The following is a 21818-nucleotide window of genomic DNA, read 5'->3' on the forward strand; positions in this document are numbered from 1 at the left end:
AGAACAGATAACCCATCCATATGCTGCTGCTCTCTGGAAAGGTCACATTTTAAAATGTCCATTCTCAAAGAATTGTCAGTGCCTCTATGTCACAGCATGAGCAAAATAAAAACCAGCGCAGAGATCAATCTGCTTGAGTTTTGAAGAGACATTTAAATATTCTGCTCAGTGGCACTCCATTGACACATTACAACTTGCCAAATCCAGTTTCAAGGGGACAGTGTGTCGGCTAAGTACTCTCTGCCACCAAGCCATCTGGGTAGGTTTGACTGACAGCACTCCACTATTGAGAATTAGGTAATTCAGTAGTTGTCGAGGAACTACATGACTGTCATGACGGCATCATGCATATCTTCATCAAAATCTCTTCTCTTACTAGCTATAGCTCTTGGCACAGAGGTTTTGCAATGAAGAATGACTTTGTGCTCCATGTTTCTGCATGATGTTCCTGTGTAGAAAATCCATTCTTAAGCCACTCTCGCTCTTTATTGTGCTTTTAATTATGTGCAATGTAGAACAAAGTTATTTGAGATAGTAAGTATGCTTTTTAGCCACGCTAGCAACCTGATTCAGCAGGTTGGTCCTTCACTTCGGTCCAGATTATAATGCCTTGAAGGTTAGTACAGAAATTCATGACATATGTCAAGGGTGAGATCCCTTAACTTCAGATCAAAGTAAAAATTTTCCTAATAGTTTAGTTTATGAGCAAATACTTGCAAAAGTAATTGCCCTTCTATGACCTCAGCTGTATTTTGTTACCAGTGTTGATAAGCAAATGTTAACATTCAAACACACTTATTTTAAGATGGTGAACTTGATAAAAATTATACCTGCTAAATATCAACATGTTACGCTGCAATCCATTGTACTCGGAACGCTAAAATAATGGACCACAGTTACAGAAAAGTCCAATGGAAGGGTCATTCAAGTTTGAATTCGAAGTTGGAGACTCGGGAAAGATCCACCCAGCCCGATTTTACAGACATAAACATACATGACATCACAGCAGTATGGTGGCACACACAGTGAACTATTAGCCTACCTTGTATCTCCTTTATTTTTTCATGCATTATGAGCCTACTCCTCCTGTCTCTTTTTACATGTGCTAATCTATTAAATCAGCTGCTTTAGTTGCTTTTAAAGGTCCAAGATTTGCCATACAAACATCAGTTTGCTGTGGGGGCGTCCACTCGTGTTTTCCAATGCAGATGCACTGGGACACCTTTAGATTAGAAGACGGGAACGCCGACTTGGAAATATTGACTTCTGACTTCTAGTTTTAGCATTATTATTGTTAGAATGTTGCATGTTAGCATTTGGTTAAAAGCAGCAGTATTCCTCCAGTAAGTACAGCTTCAAAGAAACACTTCACGCCACGTTGTGGAATTCTTGTATCAAACGTTTCTAGCAAGCTGCTTCTGTGATCTGAGTACATTTGGTTCGATTTTTAATCAGAACTGGCCATCAACCGCTCTGACTCTGTGGTTTTCTTTATGCCAAGTTAAATCTCTAAGACAAATCCTGACAAATGAATGCATGCTGCAGTGGCAAACAGAATAACCCAATGAAAGCACCATTTTTGGAAAAACTCCAAAATAAATCATAATATCGTCACAATCATAATTCTTTTTCATATTAAAAGATCCACTGACATAGATCCATGACAGAAACATAGTAAAGTTCTTGCTTAGAGTGTGCATGAATCAGGACTTTCCTGTACATTAACAAGAATCACCACCACTTTCTGAAGCACTTAGTATCACTGATATCTATGGGTGGATGATAATTATCTTTTATCTGTTTGACTCTATGTCATGTTATTATAACAAATGTCTTATTACAAGATTTGCAGGTTCATAGTTCTCAATGCTTAAATATTAAAACAAATTGTTTTAATTATTAATTACGTTAAGATGATCATCACAGTAATAATTTGTCGTTATCGCCTCCACACTTACTACTTTGGGAATCGGACTCCCATCTGTATTATAGCAGCCAAATACTCTGCGGTGCATTTTTTGAGGGAATTTGCAGAACTTCCAGCCTCACTCTAAAAACTGTCTTTCACTCTTACTTATATGTGTCACACAATGGTTACAATGAAAGCCTGCAAACTTGAAAAGGTAAGACGGTGGGAGTACTGATTGTATCCATTGCTAAAGAGCAGAGTAGAGTCAACTGAGGAAGATAAGGGGGGCAGTGGATGGAGCAGAGCTCAGCCCTCTTCTCTGTTCTGTCAGGGGAAACATGCAGCTAAAGGTATCAAAGGGCGGACCTGCCTAAGGGAAAAAGAATCCCATTTTCATCTGAACACAGTCTGAAGCTGCACAAATGTGTCAAAGTCACTGCGAGCAAAGACTTCAAGGTATCATATGTATCAATGAGTACAGATGTGCAAGAACAGGAAGGAATCTGGAGGCTGAGAGCAGAAACTGAATTGAAGAGGGGGGTTGGAGGGATGTGAAGGCGTCCTATGGGAATTCTTAGCCTTGGAAGAATTGCGGATAACAAGAGATATAACCTAACAGAAAGGAAAAATGTTCATGGTGCAGGATGCATTATCGCAGACAGGAATGAAGGAGTGTGTGCATTAAAATACTTAGGCAAGTCAAACTGGGTTGCTTATTGGACCCATGGGCAGAAAGATGTGTCTGGTTGTAGGATGGGGGTTCTGCATTCTCCCCTTCAGAAATCTTAAAGAAATCGGAGAAGATAACAAGAGAAAGACCCTTTCCATGTGTCAGTATTGGGCTTTAGTGGTGATTTGCTGCAGAGGGTGGATTTTCTGTCCATCTCTTCTATGACTGCTGCTTTTTCTACCCCACTCCTGCCAGGATCATTGATTAATGCTACAGTAGCTGCCCATTACAAACAGTAATCAGCCACTGGAGTCTTAATGCCTTGGTTTTCCATTTATATTTCCTCTAATCCACTCCCTTTTCACCCTCTGCTGCTCGCTTACCAAATTTTGTGTGTGTGCAAAATGCATGCAGCACATGGACAGAGGTGTATGTGTAGGGAGGATGACACTCTGGAAAGCTTTCAGTCAGCGAGTGCCCAATGCTGGGGATGCTGTGACTGGCTGAGCTCCTGAGAGGGGGGCAGCCAAGCCCTCTGCTCAGCAGCTGAATGCTGTCAGTGTGCCTGCATGGGAGCACTGGGGCAGAGGAATCGCTTTTGTGCCCTGGGTGAGCTCATCCACTGGGAGCACTCTCCAGAGATTTAGCTGAGGGTCTGCACCCTGCCTGCTTGCCTGTATGCCTGCATGCTGGGGACAAGGGGAGGGCTTTGAGTGTTCCCACTGCTCTTTCTGGCTCTGCTGTTGGATGTAAGTAGCTGCTCAGTTTAGCCTTAGAACCAGGTTTGCTCAAGTAATACTGCTGTATTGATCTGCACTCAGATTATGTGTTTATCTTTGCAGACTTATTTATTTTGCCTTATGCATTATAGGTAATGGTAAAAGCACAGTCCACTGCAGTAAAAGTAGCCATGAGGGCCTTCTTTTTATTCCAGTCAAAGTTGTATTGATGGCAGCGTCCTCAGTTCCTCTGTTGTCAGCAGACGGGTTTTTAATTAGTGGGACATTCCAGAGAGTAAGTTAGCGACCAAGTGAGGGGAGAGAGGGAGTGAAGAGAAGAGTTGAGTGTTTGTGACAGTCTCGTCCTAGCTGAGGCTGTGAAAGTAGAGAGCAGAGTCTTTGATTCTGCTCTTCAACAGGGCCAAGAGAGCATGGATCACCATGGTGATAAAATTGTTGAACAGTGAGCATCAATTGGAGGAGAGACCTTGTTGCTCTAATGCACATCTTTATTATGTTTTACAGTTTGTGTGCTACAGTTAAAAGAGAAAGTTTGCTTTGTTATCACTGGATTATCAAGTACTGTAGTACATCTGCAGAGTTTGATTTCAGGAGGAGACATCCATCCTGAAATGTTTATTTTCAAGTCCCTCTACATTTTAAGAGGTTGAAAGATTAGGGGTTACGGGGAAAATGACTATGGGGGATAGTCCTGGTGCTCGGTAGAACTAGCGGTGGTGCTTTCAAGGGTTTGAAAGCGATAGTTAAGTGTGCAAAGCAATAATAATAGTGTAATAGTATTCACTCGATTAAGTCACTAACCTAGATCTCTATGAATGAATGATACGCTGTACCAGTCGCTCTAAGAACCATGGAAAGCATTGGTTCCAGTTAAGTGACAAGATGAGGAAGGAGGAAGTCGCACCCATAATTTGTGCAAGGTATCATGGGTGCTGGAAGTAAGGTCGATAGTCACGCTATTTTCCCATGTTCTTGAATGGTTGTGCGATTTGCAAATATTGTCTGTTCTGTCACAATCACAATGAAATGTCCTGTTCTTATAAGTAGATTGACAGTAATTAGTGATGTCTTATATGGCAGTGAACCTGTAAAGTAGAACATTTCTGTAGCTTTCTCTCGTCGTGTTTTTAAGAAAGGTAATCTGCCCTCCCTTTTTATCCCAGTGGGGGTGTTAGTGGGGACAGACCTCTCACTGCTATACTGGGTGTAGCTGTCAGCTCAAATCAAGGGGAAAAAAAGCAGCATTTCTGTCTTGACTCAGGGATACTGTTATTCTTTCTGCTACAGTATACTGGTACCTGCGCACACCGCCTCAAGCAAACTGCAAATGTCAGAATGCACTGGCTTGCCTCTTCCTCACTCATCTTCTCACAGAGATGCCAAATGTGCCACACATCTTCTTTACTCTTGTGTGTGTTTCTGTCTTACTCTTTATAGTCGATGTACCAAAGCGTCGTCTGCGTCACTCTCTTTATTTCTGTCTGTGTTTACAGCAACCAGTTCCACAAAGCTGGAAGACCTGAGCTTTCTTGATGAACAGCGTAACACCCCCCTTCGGACATCCATTCGCCTACCCTGGCATAATACAGGAGGAAGGCCACCTCAGGACTCTAAAGGTATTGATGTACTGTAGATACACATGAGGCAACCAGGAACACCTGAAAAAAACACATCAGCTAATACAGTTAGCAGCCAATTCATTAATTGGTTACATATTTGATGTGGCCAGAGGTGAAGGAAGTACTCAGGTATTGTACTTAAGTAAAAGTAACACCACCACAGTGTAGAAAGAAATACTGAATAATGTATATTATATTACTGATTCATTACAGGTGCAATTTGTAAGAATTGGCCGCCCATCAAATTCATACTCAAAACAAATGGGGGGCAGCATATCGCTAATTACATATTGTATTATATACACTACTAATAAAAAACTCATTTGTATTAAGTTAGAATAAATGCATGATGATACTGACATACAGGACAATATAAGGTACAGTCTGTAGATAGTTTCATACTTTTGACTCCAGTGCACTAGATTTTAAATTACAAGACAGTTGGTATGAGGATAATGTGCTGTGTTTCAGCTTGGTTTTGTTTGTTGTGGTTACATCCATATTAGTTTAACAATGTGGGAATTGTACCTCTTTATACCGTTTAGAGGTATGTATAAATATGTGCTAGCATCCGTGCTGGGTTCATCTGGGGTGACTGTAAACACCCTCAAATTTAAGCTTAACGTCAGCACTTAACACTCATTGTCATTGTTTAATTTATAATCCAGTGTGCTTAAGTGCAGAAGCACAAACAAAACTGTGCAAATACTTGCAAGTATGCACTGATTTATATAACAGCTATACGATCATAAAGCATGTTTCCGCCGCTCATTTAAGTCTGTGGATAAAATCATGTATGGTTTCCTCGGCTCACCAGCCTTCATCTTGGTTATATGTTTTGAAACCTCGGTCTCACTGAGCAAAATCCCACAGAGTGAATATTTGATGCGAACATGAATAATTGAAAATGACATCATTAGATACTCAAACTATTTAACCCTCTTTTGAAAACGTCCTCTTCCTTTTCCACACCTCTTTAAACATGAAGTTGATACAGAAGCATCATGTCAGTGGATTATTTTTTATATCCTTGTGGAAGAAACATCAGTACTGAACAGCACATGTCTGTTCAGACTGAATATATGTTGTATTTAGTGCTCTGTTATTGTCAGGACCTGCAGACAGTTGCATCACACTTCATGTTACAGTCTTAAAATCTTCTAGACTAAAGTGAGTGAAGAAGTGAGAAATGGTTTGTTTTCTTGTAGTAGAGGTGAGAGCGTGAACAACACCACAGCCGACACAACAGCTCAGGTCAAAAGTCTGCTAACAAATGTCCAACAGAATACTCTATAAATATATGTATAATATTAATATTATATATTGACCTCACATGTATCTTTATATCTGACTGAGTTATGTAAATGTTTCTGTCCTATTTAGATAAACTACACTGAGGACAAAGTGAAAAACATCAATGATTAATTTAAAGGATATGTTGATGGCATCTCATTCTTCGGCCCATAAATTAAGTTTGTGTATACTTTGGAGTTCTTCCAACCATCGTTCCAAAATGGAAATGTTATCCCTTCCAAGCAGCCGTTACTTATGATTTATTTCAAGTATTTGAAATAATAATTCCCTGTGAAATAACTCATGGACATAGAAATGTGTTTGAAATAAGTAATCCATCATTATGATGTAGTTATTAGCATGTGGTAATGACACTGGGCACAAACAGAGAAAAGGGGTCGTGGTATTCCTTTGTGCTCAAAAGGTTTGAAACAGGAAGGTGTCTAGCTGGTAACAAATAATATGATATAACATCTAAACAATACACTAAAATATGTTTTTGAAAACTTTTTAAGGCAAGAAACAGACAATGAACTAAATCGCGGTTCATATTTGATCAGCACTGCCCACTTTGATCATTTTTTTTTGCCTGCTAAATGATAAATACATTTTCTCCAAGCTGAAAGATGAATACATTTTTTGAATAATATAGCTTGGAAAACAATTTCAATTTCAATCTATTTCAGTTTGACATGAAAAACTGCTTTTTTAAAAAAGATGTTTAATGTAAAATCTGCAAACCCAAAAGTTAAGCCATTGTTAAAAGAGTAAGCCCTTTCAAAGAAGTTACTCAGACCAAAGGTGTTGTTATTTTCAAAAAGAACAGCAGTGGTGAGTATGTGAAATAAGTATTGGTAGTTGCAGTGATACTTATATAAGTAGTGAGGAACAGAGAGCTATAAAAGAATGAACAAGTGTTCTTAGATGTAATTAGTGCTGAAGTGGACCAGATAGAGAGTCCTCTCTCATGTCCACTTATATCCTGATTCCACTCAAAGAAACATGTGTCGAAGCTAAAGCAGACAATGAAAAAAGACACAGTTTTAAGACTACAATGTTCAGGTTTAGGGCTGCACATTTCTGAGAAACTGGTGTACAGTTACATGGTAATGTACGCAGGTTTGTCTGCAAAGGATGGAAGATATATATATATTCTGGGATAAATTACAGGCTGAGTGGTCCAATCTTGTCATTGCATGATTGTGTTATTCACACGTGATTCAGAGGCTGCTGAAGAGATTGCTGTTTCAATGTAAAAACAATGCTGTCTAAAAAGCAGTTTCTGATACTGCATGTTTTTCAGAGAAAATAACGGCAAAATCCTGATGTTAATTTGTTTCTTTTCTGTCCTTTTTCCTCAGCTCGTTTTGCTCCCTACAAACCTGTGGACATCATGCTCAAGCCCTTGTTGTTTGAGGTGCCCAGCATCACCACAGACTCTGTGTTCGTGGGTCGAGACTGGCTCTTTCAGCAGCTCGAAGATGTCCTGAAGGTTGGCGAGTCTACAGAGAACCATGGTGCTGTAGTAGTGGGCAGCGTGGGTTACGGCAAGACTGCTATTATCTCACGGCTAGTGGCGCTGAGCTGCCACGGGGGCCGTATGCGTCAAATAGCCTCCAACAGTCCAAGCGCCTCCCCTAAAAGTATTACATTTTAGTATTTTGTATTATATTTTCATTTTAATATTAGCTTGCAGAATAATTATTAAATGTCTGCATATATATGACCAAGTGTGCCTCTGTATCATCCAGGTGGCGGGGGACCTGGTGCTGAACTCCCTCTCAGCCAGCCACCGCAGCCCACCCCACCTTCCAGTGCTACCAACACACTGAGGACCAACAGCTGCCCGGGAACCCCTGAAATGCAGCGGCGGAGGGAGGAGGCAGTCAAACGCCTGGCTGCAAAGGTAAAACTTTAGCCAATACTCTACCTTAACATTCAAGATAAATTACGCTGTCAAAGAAACCTGAATGGAAAAGAAAAGATTGTCTCACTTATCCTAAAAATGCCCATAAACCTTTATTTTCATATTTCCTGTCAGTTTTTCATAAAATAAATCTTCTTCTGCAGTGTGTACTTGCCAGTGAAACTCTCCCTTATTACAAAGATGTTCATGGTGTGCAGAGCTGCTTTCAGTATGTATGAGATGCACTGCAGTAGCCCGATGATACCGGCTCTGCTCAGTTGATTTATGTTTGTATGTTTGTATATGATTTATGGTTGTTTATTTTCATTTGTTTGATATTCAGCCTATGAAATATGGATGGTCTTCAGCAATCTGCTGACATTATGAAAGACTGTGCCACCATTGGTCTTTCTGAGACCTTTAATATCTCCGGCTTGTTTGATTTTAAAAGCAGTCAGCTTAGTTAAAGACGTGGCCATGAGAAGCAATATTAATGTCTGCAGCACCTTAGTACTGCGTTGTGACAGGGAAGAGGTGGGAAGATAGAGAAGTACTGCTCGGGTCTTTGCCCTTTTAGCTCACAGATACGAGGCATTTGCATTGTGTAAGGTGAGAACAGGCTTTCTCTGCACTGTCGTGGGACCACACTAACAGTATAATAGAATTTTTTTGTTCTGAATAGCACACTTTTTCTTACAGTACAGCCTGACATTAACTTCACATCATCCATTTTCTTTTTCATAAAACTATTTTTGAAGGCATTTTAAGGGTAAGGGTGTTGGCTAGCTAACGGTAGAGAAATAAGAGCAGAGAGAGATTGCTAATGACATCAAACAAGAAAGAAACTGAAATCTATAGTCCGTGGCCAGAAGCAAACCAGCGGCGCTGCCGTGCTGATTTTCCACATTAAAGCTTGTTTACAGGTGCTTTGCAGTACTGGGTATATGTGAAGACAGTTGTATAAAGGAATGTATGGCTCCAGAGAGAGCTGTTTGAAGTCTGATAGGTTTCATCGGGCGATGTCACTTGAGGCGACATCGGTTCAGGCTGAAGAGTTTGAAAATAAGAAATAAAATCTGGGAATGTGGAGTTTAAAAGAAGTGAGCTCATCAGCTCACTCCTTATCTCTGCATGGATAACATGTTGAACCTCCATCTAAACTGTGTGGGACTGAGTTACATGTAATGTAGGCAACAGGTTTTGACAACGAAGAAGAATGTGTGAAACAAATCAAGATGATTTCTGTGGTTCTGATGCATTGATTTTGATCCGTTTTTAGTAACATTATTATATTATTACAATGCTAAATCAGTAGTGTAACCTACCTACTAGCTATCTATGAACAGTTACATACTTTTAACTGTTTGCCTGTGTTGTGTCTTTTTAATCGTCTCATAATCTTGTCTGTGTAGTACTTAATTTTGTTACAGTCACCTTGTAACCTTGTTAAGAAAGGTGCTATATACATAAAGTGTATTATTATTATCTAATAAACTGAGCTGAGTTAGATAAAGTCACTCTAATCAAAGCTTAGCTTACTAGCGGGTAAAATAGAGCAAAACACAATGTTTGTTTACAATTAGTTCCGGGTAGAAATCACGCACTAGTTTACATACAGTTTAATTGTGTTTTTCATAATGTTATTTCAAAGTGTATGCTGTAAATCTAATTAATTGAAGGGTTATGTTAGGTTGGTCTGTCGGGCCACAGGCTAAAGAAAATGGCAGCATGAGTTCACCTCAAACTAGCAGTTAGGCAGCGATGTTTTACCATATTTAGTTCATTTTTACACAGAAAGTTACATTGCAGACAAGTTTTTGTATTTCACATATCTCTGCAATGATAATCACACGCCAGTTGTTTACCTGAAAGTGACTGTTGTTTTTTCATGACGTCGCAGGGATTCAGTCTATAGGTGAACAGGTCATTATTTTCAGTTTAAAACGGGCTCTCCAGTTTGATATAGTAACAGGTGAACAATCACAACATTCCTGCACTTTAGTTGCCAACACTGTCATCATTATTGTCAACCACTCGTCTGTGATAGAGTTGGCAGCAAAGACAACAAACAAGAGTTGGACCATATTGCCGCAATGCTTTCTCTGATAATGATCAAAATTGCTCAGTGGGCAGACAAGTCAGCAATGCACCTGTCTGAAATGTTCTCTACTTACAGTAATACACTTTGGCTCAGTTCTTGGAGTTGCTGCCTGCAGCTGTCTTCCAGTTTTATAATTATTAGCTCCACCTTCTTGGGATGCTCTTGTGGTGGTGCGCTTTTGTCAATCTGTTTCTAATCATCTCACAAACATTAAACATCATGGATTGATTTCAGTGGCAGAAACTTCTCTTCTTGTTTTCACAGTAAACAGCATTGATGGGCTGCTCATCATGCAGTACCTACGTGTTCAGTCCATTTTGGAAATTCATATTTGGCTGAACTCTCAGGGGAATTTAATAACTGTGGCTTTGCCTGCTGAGAGTTTTAACAAGGAGGATGAGGGAACACTTTGTTCCAGAGAATATTTCAGATTCACAGTGGCATTCACCAAATTTGAATAACTTTGTGAGGCGGCTTGTTAGCTCTTTTGATGGGTGGCACAGCTTCCCAATGAGACTCTTTTACAGGACTCTGCCATTGATCCTGCTTTGTCCTCATCCTGCTGTCCCTGTAACACCTTCAGGGCTTAACATTTTTGCCCTGTCATGGATGCCTCCTTAGTAGTGAAATGGGGCATGAGACGACTCCTGTAGCAGTTTGCCTCTGCTACTGGGAACGCTAAAGTTCATGCACCAGACAGCAGCCTGTGAGGCTCATCTAAACGTCTATGAAACCCAAGCAATCTCCCTCCAGCCAATTATTGTGCAAAGTGTTTCCAACAGGCGCTCTCACAGGGGCTCTGTTCCTGTGATGTGTGAATACTGATGCAACACTGAGCAGCTTCTGTCGAATTCTGTCAGTTCTTTTTAATCACTGATTTCAAAGTGGTCTCATAACAGGGGCACTGAGGCCATTACATTTTATGGTTTATTGCAGTTTTATGTCTTACGACTATGACACATTTTTTCGTCGTTGTTTCTCAGCGGTGAAGTCATTGTTGTGACAGAATATGAAGAACTGCAGGTGCACTGCAGAGTGTTGCATCATCATTTGTTGAGATTCTTATTGTTAATTGATGAAGCAGTAGTCTATATTACTTCTACACTACTGCTGCAGTCAGGCACCTATCCAACGCTATTCTGTATAATAGAAACAACAGGTTTCTTTATTTTACTGTATTTACCAAACATGATTTCACAGCTTCTATCTGTTGCTCAAGACGGTGCTGTTAGGCTTTAGTTTAAAAGCTGGTGTTCATTGTTAATGGAGTATGATCGTCAGCAGCAGCAGAGGTAGAGCAAGCACAGGAGTGATCACCTGCTCCTCCTCCTGCTGCCCCTGGAAGTGTGTCAGCTCCTCCAGGTTGGACTGTAATTAGAACGAAGTCACACATCCCGAGGGCATCGCTCCTTCCTTCTTCCCCATCTCTGTCCCTCCTTTTTCCTTCTAAATAAGACCTCCTTTGAACACTGCTGCTGTTCAGACACTGAAGGTCCTTCTTTTAGAGCTCCACCTGGGATCCACTGGCTCCTTTTTAAAGGAGAGTTTATCTGAGGTGGTCAGCCATTGCCCAATTACTTCATCATCCCTTCTGTGTGGATATAGTCATATTCCCTTTCTGTTTTATGAAGGTTATGAATATAAAAAGGCATCAGACTCAACACTGCATCCACAGAATGTGTTTTTTACTCAACAAGGCTGCTGGCTTTTACAAATGCTTTGAGGTTATTGAATCTTCCTGGCTTTGCATATTTGTAATTGCTAAAGCCCAAACTAATTTGCGTTCCTAATTTATTACGCGAACATGATTTCAATTTGTCTTCAATCTGAAATAACCCTGCCTTTAACTACTTTTCTCCCTTCCCGTTGTTTTCCAGGTTGTGGCATATCACTACTGCCAGGCAGATAACACGTACACTTGCCTGGTGCCAGAGTTTGTACATAGTATCGCTGCCCTGCTGTGCAGAGCACACCAGCTCAGTGCGTACCGGGAGCTGCTGCTGAAGGAGCCTCACCTCCAGAGCATGCTCAGTCTGCGCTCCTGTGTCCAAGACCCCATGGCAGCTTTCCGGAGGGGGGTCCTCGAGCCACTAGCCAACCTTCGTAAAGGTAAAACACCATTATACATTTAATCTTTGGAGGCTTCTACTGCGTTGAATACTCTCACGTTACTCCAAAGGGAAGTGTAGATGCTTTTAGCTTGTGTTGAAAATGTTCTACAGATGATGCAACACTCATTAAAAGTAATCATTTTTTTGCAGTATGTGATTAGATTTTGTTGACACCATGGCTAAACTACACTTGTCCATAAGGTTTCTAAATGACAACCATTGCAGTATAATGGCCTCGTCTCTCAGGTCACCTTAAACATGAACCTTTCTGTACAAACCACGGGGCAGTTTAGTTAAGCTGATAGTTGCTATGAGCTGCACGTTGTCTGACCTTAGTTGGTTACTGTGTGACGGTTTCCAGAGCGAAAGATTCCAGAGGAGGACCACATCATCCTGATAGACGGGCTGAACGAAGCCGAGTTCCACAAGCCCGACTACGGAGACACCATCGCCTCCTTCATCACTAAGATCATCGCCAAGTTTCCCCCTTGGCTTAAACTGGTGGTCACTGTCAGGGTCAACTTACTGGTAAGGAAGAGCTCATTGATTAAAACACTGTTGAGCATGCTTCAGGGTTTGAACATAGTCTTGAAAGTTTGGAAAATGCTTTTTAACTGTCATGTTTCCAAGGTTAGGAATATGCTTGAATTCAAATATACTTGATTTTCAACATTATTTGGTGTTTTATCTACAAAGTCAAATATCCTTTAATATTATATGGATATGGTATGAAATGATCCCTTCATCATAATTGTTTTATATCTCCTGGTGTCGAAATTAGCAATAATCAAGATCAAAATTAATCAAAGTTGTTATAAAAATCCTGTAAAATAAACAAAGTGACAATATACATTGATTGCTGTGGATTGCAGTTCCATTTATGGTAACAATTAAGATGTCATTATAACCTGGAAATTATGGGTTAAGGTACCTTGGAAGTGCTTGAAAAATGTTGAATTTGGCTATGTACAAACTCTGTGTCTTACTTATGCTCTTGGACTAAAACAGAGTAAATCGTCATCATTCAGACTCGTTAAACATTTCAAACTAAGCTTCTTCTGCTAAGGGACAGTTGTAATCAGCTTATTACAGTAGGTTAGCTAATGTCTACGATTGTAGAATGTAAGAAACCTCAAACCTCCAATCTGCTGTCACTCCATGGTACTCTCACTGACTGCCGCCAAATCTTGTAGATTTTGACATGTGTGAGAGGTGAAAGGTTTTCCTGAGCTGCTTTTCCTTGTCATACTCGACTCTCTACAGAGACCCTTTTTTGTCAAGCGTATCCGGGAACATTCAAGAAGGAATTGAAGTATCAGTGACCCGGGAATCAAGGCTGCGTGGCAGGGAAGGAGCAGTCAGTCACTTTGAGCTGACTAGCTTGGAGGGAAAGTGACACTAGGTCGACCAGTTACAGAGATGTGCCGGGCCTTTGTTGAACTCACACTGGCGATAGCTGAAGCTTTGACACGCGACGGCTTATTCTCTATGCTGGGATGAAGCTCTGTGCCTGGGATAATAATGTGATAGCTGACTGACATCCAGAACTTCAGTTATTAATGCTCAGGCAGAAGCCAGGCCGAGGTGCAGTCCATCAGTATGCACTGCACTACAAACTGAGAGCCAGAATTAATATTTAGTTTATGGCGAGTTTCTCTGGATGTGCTAAATCAATATATGACATTCTGTATTCAGCTCTTATGTATTCACCTTTATTTATTAGTCAGTATCAGTTTATGTTGTGGAAGGATTTTTTTGGATGTCCCAGTTGACTGCACACAATGCAGTTTGCTTGATATATTTATGTGAAAGTGAATTTAGTTGGACTGGAGAAGCAGCATTTTAATTAGAGGGAATTTGTATCACAGCCTCTGAACTCGCTAGTCATGATAACAACAACTTGGATGATATATTGCCCCAGGATTAATAGCATTAAGCGGATATTATTGTGATTTTAAGACCACTTTATGACACTGACATACTAATATAATAGCATAATAATGCATGTACTGCCTATCTAAGATTAATGGACTTATATTTCTTAATATTAGGACATTGGAATTGGGATGTTAAACTATTGAATATTAAAAATTCTTGCTCAGTCAAACATAAATAAAGTAATACCACACAACCAAAGCAATATAATGTATGATAAAATGCTTAATTGCTGTGCCCATGTCTAACAATGTTAAGGACAACCCTGCTAGTTATTCTGGCATCACTTTAAGCAAAATGTTGTTGACATTGTTATGTAAACAAACGCGCATTTTAACACATTGGGCAAAATCGTGATCAGCAAAAATTACCAAGGTCATGTACATCCAATAAGTCATACTCATACATGAGTCTTTACAGTTACAAAACTGTGACATTTTGTGACAAAAGCTAAATCCCTACTTGCTTGTCCAATTCAGATGTCACAATGTCTGAGTGAGTAGTAAATAAAACAGACAAATCAATCATATGGCTTTGCAAAGGTCACATTAATACTATTCCTTCAGTGGAAGCTGTGAACATATACTACTCAGTTTGCAACCAAAGCATCATATTTCTGCTTAGAAAGTGTCATGGATAGTGTCACTGTATTGTTTTACACTTTGAGCAAACAAATAGGATTTCACCTATGAAGAAGAGGGGCTCAGGATATTGCCTCCTGCTTGGTAGACTAATATCTGGCCTATCTGTGAGGTGTTGCTAGCACTTCACCCACCTCTGGGATTACAATCAGTGCATTTCAGTGACTCAGTGCATGTGCATGTGCATGTGCGAATACATGTTTGTGTGTGTGTTTGCTGTACCTTGTCGTGATGAGGAAGAAAGTCTTATCTCGCTGAGGCAATGTTTCTCTCGCCTCAGACAGGTTGAGGATTGAAGGATTAAGGTGCATTGATTTCTCCAACCCCCAGGACATAGATTGAAATGTGAGCTCTGGCTCAGACCTCTGCTAGAAGTGTGCCTGTTGCCCCCCACCACCACCACCACCACCAGCAGCATCCCATCCATCCATCCCCTGCCTCTGAGTACTCACTTTTCCAGTCCTGTTTCCTTTTTTTTCCCTTTTTTCTTTTTTTTCCCCCCCTCATAGCCACATTTCCAGCAGTAACAAGTGTCTGCTTTGGCCTGATAGCTCAGCGTGTTTGTTCCCCTGGTGCTCACAGGCAGTCCTCTGATAGAAAGCGCACACAAGCAGAATTATTTTCAAATGGTAGGATGTGAAGAATGCTTTTAGCTGCAATTCTTCTATGTGTCTGTTGTGCTAATAAGGAATTAAATTTATACTGCAGAGACAAACTAGAAAATCTCTTAGTTATTCAGGTATTGAAATGAGATTTTTAGGGAAACTTGCACATGTTCAGCCAGCTTTGTTATCGTAACAGTGTAGGTAGTATATGCAAATTAATAATATTTAACTTCCTTCATCTATAAAAAATATTTGCGTCTTTCCACTGCACCGACAGCCCAGTTTTATGAAAAGATTATCTTTCCAGCATTGAAATATTCCTTCAACCCATTAAGAGCTAGGGCTCCCATTAGAAATGCAGTTTTTAAACCTCAGGTATTGTTTGAAAACACCTCCTGAAACCAGGGTTTTCTGAAAAACTTGGCAGACTTGTCAACATTCACTATGTTATTTCTATGCCTCTGCAGATGGAGCAGAGAGAGACTTGAAATAAAAACCTTTTAAGATCTAAAGACTTTGGCTTTAATTGGAAATATTTGCCTTTACTCTCATGTTCATTAACAAATCACAATGCATTTCTTCAGTCACGTATTGAAAGTGACAACATCCAAAGCACGCTCACGTCGTGAGTCGATGGCCTAACGGGAGGAGCACGCAAACGTTGCAACTGGTCTTAATGGGTTAATATAGGCTAAATTGCAATAGGTAAATTAAGCAAATGGCTCCCCAAATATAACTTGTCCCATGTAACTGAATTGTCTTTACCTTGTCTCCTCCGCAGGAGATCACCAGCCTTCTGCCCTTCTCCAAGATCTCCCTGGATGACTTTTCTGACAACAAAGAGATAAGCAATGACCTCAACGCATATATCCAGTACCGCATCAATGGCAGCAAAGATATTATGAACAACATTAGCCTGAACGGCAAGGCCGACCCTATCACAGTTGGCAAGCTCAGTGGCCACCTGATTTCACGCAGCCAGGGCTCCTACCTGTATCTCAAACTCACCCTTGATCTGTTCGAGAGAGGCCACCTGGTGATCAAGAGCTCCAGCTACAAAGTCGTGCCCGTCTCTCTGGCGGAGCTCTACCAGCTACAGTGCAACATGAAGTTCATGACCAACTCAGCCTTTGAGAGGTCACTGCCCATCCTCAATGTGGCTCTCGCCTCGCTGCACCCCCTGACCGACGAGCAGCTGTTCCAGGCCATCAACGCCGGCTTCATCCAAGGAGAGCTGCAATGGGAAGACTTCCAACAACGCATGGAGTTGCTCTCGTGCTTCCTCATCAAGCGGCGGGACAAGACGCGCATGTTTTGCCACCCATCCTTCAGAGAATGGCTGGTGTGGAGAGCAGATGGAGAGAGCACAGACTTCCTCTGTGACCCCAGGTCAGTCCTCTGCTTTGTAAGCAAATGCAGTAGCTCAGCAGCTCTCCCTTTAGGAATGTGGACTACTATTACAGGCTTGACAAGTCTGTGGTGCATCCAGAGAATATTCTCGCAATGCTTCACAATTAGACCTCAAACGATCTGTAAGCCTGACAGTAGTCAAATTAATTTTAAAACGGCATCACAATGTCCTAACAGTTATTTTGAGACCGTGTCTTGCAGTGCTACTTGAAATTCAGCCCTTTGAGTACAAACAAAATGCACAGCACACTGCACTCTCATGAACCTTTGTACTTCTCGGTGTGGTTCTGAATCATGGCCACCACTTTGCATGAAAAGTAAACTGACATGATGGACTTTGAGAGTAAGTACGACGTTTGAATCAACAAGTGCAGCATGACTCATTTCTGAGTCAGGGTGGAAATTTAGTTTAAAATGTTCCAGATATTTATTGTAATCATAGCAACCCAGTATTTAAGATGCAGTTGCTAATGTTCTGTATCGCAAGTTGTTGTTGTTTTGTTGAAAGCAATCAGCAATTCATAAGGACGCTACTTACATACAGAGATCTTTGCTGCAGACTGAAAAGCTGAATTTACATTAAAAAACAAAAGCTAACAGCATTTCCTCTTAAGATATGGGACTATGCTAATTTGAAAAGGTTGGATGTCAAAAATATAGATTAATTTCATAAAAGTCATGTCATTAGTGTGCATTCCTACTATTGTGTCCCTGTTAACTAGGGACATAAATTAGAAACGGCGCTTTTAATCAGTCCTCCTAAATACAGAAAATGCGTCAGTTGGCAGAAAATGATCATTTTTTTCCTGCAGTGCCCCTCTTGCCCTGTTCAACAGGCTTATCTGCTCTAGTAGCGCTCCCTAATTGTAATTGTGGAGCCCCCTCACTCACACTAGATACTTGAGTCATTCACACTTAATAAATTGGATGATGTGACGTTGGCTGGCTTTTTTTCAGCTCCCTGTTGCTCGTCAGCATCACCTCTGTTCACACAGCGGTGTCTCTAAACGGACCAGAGCCGAGCTTCATATTCTGGTCATTCACAGCCTTCCAACTCCGTCATTAAAAAACACAAAGGCTCAGAGTCTGGCACAGGGAATGCTCACGCAGACAAAGGCTTGCTGCACTGCCTCTGTGTTTGTGCCTGGGCACGAATAGAGAGAATTTTGAACCAGATCAAAGTGATCTGCAGTCATGCATGTCCTTTTAATGAAGTTCTGCATTAATTAATGCCAGAGTGAAGAAGGAAAGGAGAGCCCAGTGGTTTTACACTCCTCCCAGTCCTTCAGTGGGGCATCATCCCACATAGGACTACAAGACAGCATCACATCACAAAACATACATCATCTTCTGGTAAAATATATAGTAGCAAACAACTGTTAAAACAACTTAAACAAATCTACAGTTTATCTTGATAAAGAGCATTTTTCTCATCTCCCACCACTTTCTCCGGGTAACTAGCTAGTCTAAATGTCTCATGTATGAATATTTGACTTAAGGGTAACTACACCAATTTGACACATTAAAGTGTGTTTACAGGTCGTGGGGGGTACTACTGCATCTGTGAAAAAGTAGCACAGGGTTAAGGTTAAGCCTTTTGTAATCTGATAAATTACCTCCAGTGATGTCACTCAGTGGCTAAATTGCAATGTGGGAAATGAAGGCGGCAGGTTTTGAAAAGGAAGAAGAATGTGTGGAATAAAAGAGGCGATCTCTGATTCAGCTGTGTTTTTTAAATTTGTTTTCAAACCCTCCATAATGAATTCAACAGTGTTATAGGAGTGTAATACTACACCAATGGACTGCTTTTCTAAACCTGGCGACTACATTACCCACAATGCAACTGCCACTGAGTGACATCACTGGAGGCACTGCATTTCCCGTGACTATTTCATAATAAAAGTCAACTCATGTCTCACCAGTAAAATGCTTTTTATGTGAAGCTGCAGCAGTAGGAGATGGTTTGCATTAGCAGTAAATTAATATAGCATCTTTCATGGACTGTAACCAAAGACACCCAGTTACTATCTGTTGCCAAATGTTGCCTCGTTCCATGTATTTAAATGAAAATCTTCAAGATTTTCACATTAAGTTTGTCATTCTTTTTGTTACGTATTCTGCTTCACCACTGAGTTTCCTTTCCTGTTTCCTCACCAAGGACTGGCCACGCTCTCATGGCTTTCATGCTTTCGCGCCAAGAGGGGAAACTGAATCGCCAGCAGACCATGGAACTGGGACATCACATCCTCAAAGCACACATCTTCAAGGTAGACTTATGGGACCTATACATGCTCTGTACATCCATATTTGATTGAGCCCCTCTGGGAATTACATGCAGTCACTCTCTTTTTATTCATGTATGGTGTGAGTTCAGCAGAGGATAAGCCCTGGGACGTGAAGAGAAACACTGACAACTTGTGCAGCTCAAGTTCATCGACTTTATGTATGTGTGTTTGTGCATTCATATATGCGGTGTGTGTGTGTGTGCAGGGCCTGAGTAAGAAAACAGGTGTGTCATCCAGCGTGCTACAGGCTCTGTGGATCAGCTGCAGTGCCGATGGCCTTTCTGCAGCCTTGGCGTCCCTGAGGAATCTTTATACACCCAATGTCAAGGTAAAGATGTTCTGCAGCTCTTTAAACAACCCGTTAGCTGATTACAGGATAAAAGATGGAAATTAAGTGATGCTTATTTTTAAACAGCAAACATTTGCTGGTTCCATTTTGTCAAATGCTTTCTTAGTTTTATACCAGTGTTAAAAGAATCTTCTCACATTATTTGATGCCATTCAGACAAAATAAGAAATTGGAAGACATCACACTGGAATCTGGTAGATTTTTAGTATGAATAGTTAATAAATTCATCCAAAAACTACAAACACACTCTACATGGTGACAATCTAATCTCATCAAACATTTTAGAGTCCAAATAATTTCACTAAAACTCTCGAAACACACTCAGGATGATTAGTAGACAAAGTATTTTTAGAAACACACGACATCCTCAAATGTCCCCCCTGAATGCTTTGGTGACTCCACAGATGGCAATTAAGTTGTGAATTATTATAAATGTCACGCTCTGTTCTTTACACGTACTTAAGGGGATGAGCATGAGCTCAGCACAGATTAACAATGGAAACCATCATGAAGGCATTTTGAAGATGCTCATCATTCAAGACTGATGCAACTCGATTATTGTCTTATGGTCGTCTCTTGTCTAACCCCAATGCCAAAAGCAAATACTGGCAGGCAAAAGTGTGAATGAACACACAAATAATCAGAGTAAGAGTGAGTTAATACCCTGACCTCTTCAAATTGCGTTTTCTGTCAGACCAACAGTCAAAAAAAGTTTTCAAAATAGTTGAGGATTTCAGCTCTGGTATAAGTATAATGTTATCTATAATGAAGTTAAAACATGATTAAATGTATGAGGGTTTTCACAGAAAAAGCAGCAAAAATGCTTACAGCGCTATCAAGAAGATGATGATCATGTGACTTTATGATATATTATCAAACAATATTGTGTCATATGTTTAAATATAAAAGCTGAAACCTCTGTGCTTCACCAGCTCTTGCATTTGCTATTTTCTTCACATTTTCTATTTCCTTATAACATCTCACAATAATTCAGATTTTTCTCGCAATTCCCTTTCTTGTATTTGGTTGCAATTTGTCCCATTGCACGTCTCAGTATGTTCAGGACAATGATAGACTACGGTATGCGTGTCTTGTGTTAGCAATTAATGTAGACTAGAGCAAATGAAACGAGAGTGTCAGTGATAAAAGATGTTCTATGTTACATTGATTAATTAAGAACGGTTTGCAGTATCACAACCGCTTATTTGAAGATAAGAAAATGTGTTCTTTAAAAAAGGCAGATGCATTTAGTTTGCATCTTGTAGCTAATATTTCCAAACTAAAGTAGTAATTTGCTTATTTCACACAGCCATGTATGTGTCAGATAATTCCCTGGCATCCTTGTTCTCTAATACACGGCTGGGAGAAATGAAAAATGTATGCAGGAAATTAAGAAGTTGGGTATCGATGAAATGTGTGCCAGGATGAGGAAAAAGGGAAACGTGAGGAGTTAAGAGGTCAGCACAAAATGAATGGAGAGAAAGTCATACAAGGATACACTTGTGCAATGTTGTATTCTGTTTAAAGCTAAATTATCCTAAATTTCTTCTAGTGTTTCCAATGTTGTTCCGTCACTTGTTGTTTGTCTTCCTCATTGTCTATTTGCAAGTTATTTTGTGCAAGTCCAAAATCCCTCAAAGATACTTTCACTGAATGACCTTGTTCTGTCCTCTGGGGGAAAAAAAACAGAGGATCCCCGTTAATTTACTCCACATTGGATCCAACAAATAACACACAGTTTCATTTCCTGTTGTCGGATGTTCATTTGGCTCCTTGGTTGTGTTTGACGAAGCATTTATTATTGATTTCCTCAACGTGGAAGAGAATAACACACTTGATAATTGCCTTCAGTAGAATGTGACCACTTCATTTGGTGTCCGACCTTTCTCAAGAGTAGGCTGAATCAAATGAGTAACAAGAGGAAAACCAAATGTATCTTAAATTCTGAGATCCTGCTGCTGTTTAAATTAGACATTGATGACGGTGTTCGCAAATCCTGCAAAGTTAAATTGGAAACATTCATAAGCATAGCAAGTAGTTATATCCCCATCTCTTGTTGCACATATTGCATACAAACTCAGGTTGTGTATTGTTCAACTTCATTATAAATTCTAGTCAAGATCTCATCTTTTCTAAAGATAATGAATGCCGTTGTGCAATGTTGTGACATAGTGTGGGATTAATGTTTTTCTACCTTAGAACGTATTTTTTGAGAGGAATGATAAGTGCATAAGGCTTCCCATG

At 40.3% G+C, this 21818-nt stretch overlaps 1 protein-coding gene across 2 annotated transcripts in view; it reads left to right on the plus strand.

Moving 5' to 3' along the window:
• tanc1b (tetratricopeptide repeat, ankyrin repeat and coiled-coil containing 1b) overlaps window positions 1-21818 on the plus strand; it is a 116534-nt gene that overhangs the window by 78747 nt on the left and 15969 nt on the right. For both annotated transcript variants that reach the window (XM_084361917.1, XM_084361918.1), the window contains exons 8-15: window positions 4813-4935; window positions 7593-7874; window positions 7983-8137; window positions 12116-12347; window positions 12711-12877; window positions 16312-16919; window positions 19099-19207; window positions 19431-19553. In XM_084361917.1, the coding sequence (XP_084218043.1) occupies window positions 4813-4935; window positions 7593-7874; window positions 7983-8137; window positions 12116-12347; window positions 12711-12877; window positions 16312-16919; window positions 19099-19207; window positions 19431-19553 (1799 nt within the window). The remainder of the gene's footprint in view (window positions 1-4812; window positions 4936-7592; window positions 7875-7982; window positions 8138-12115; window positions 12348-12710; window positions 12878-16311; window positions 16920-19098; window positions 19208-19430; window positions 19554-21818) is intronic.

This window comes from Pagrus pagrus (assembly GCF_965226575.1).
Source record: "Pagrus pagrus genome assembly, chromosome: 9".
Classification (NCBI taxonomy): domain Eukaryota; kingdom Metazoa; phylum Chordata; class Actinopteri; order Spariformes; family Sparidae; genus Pagrus; species Pagrus pagrus.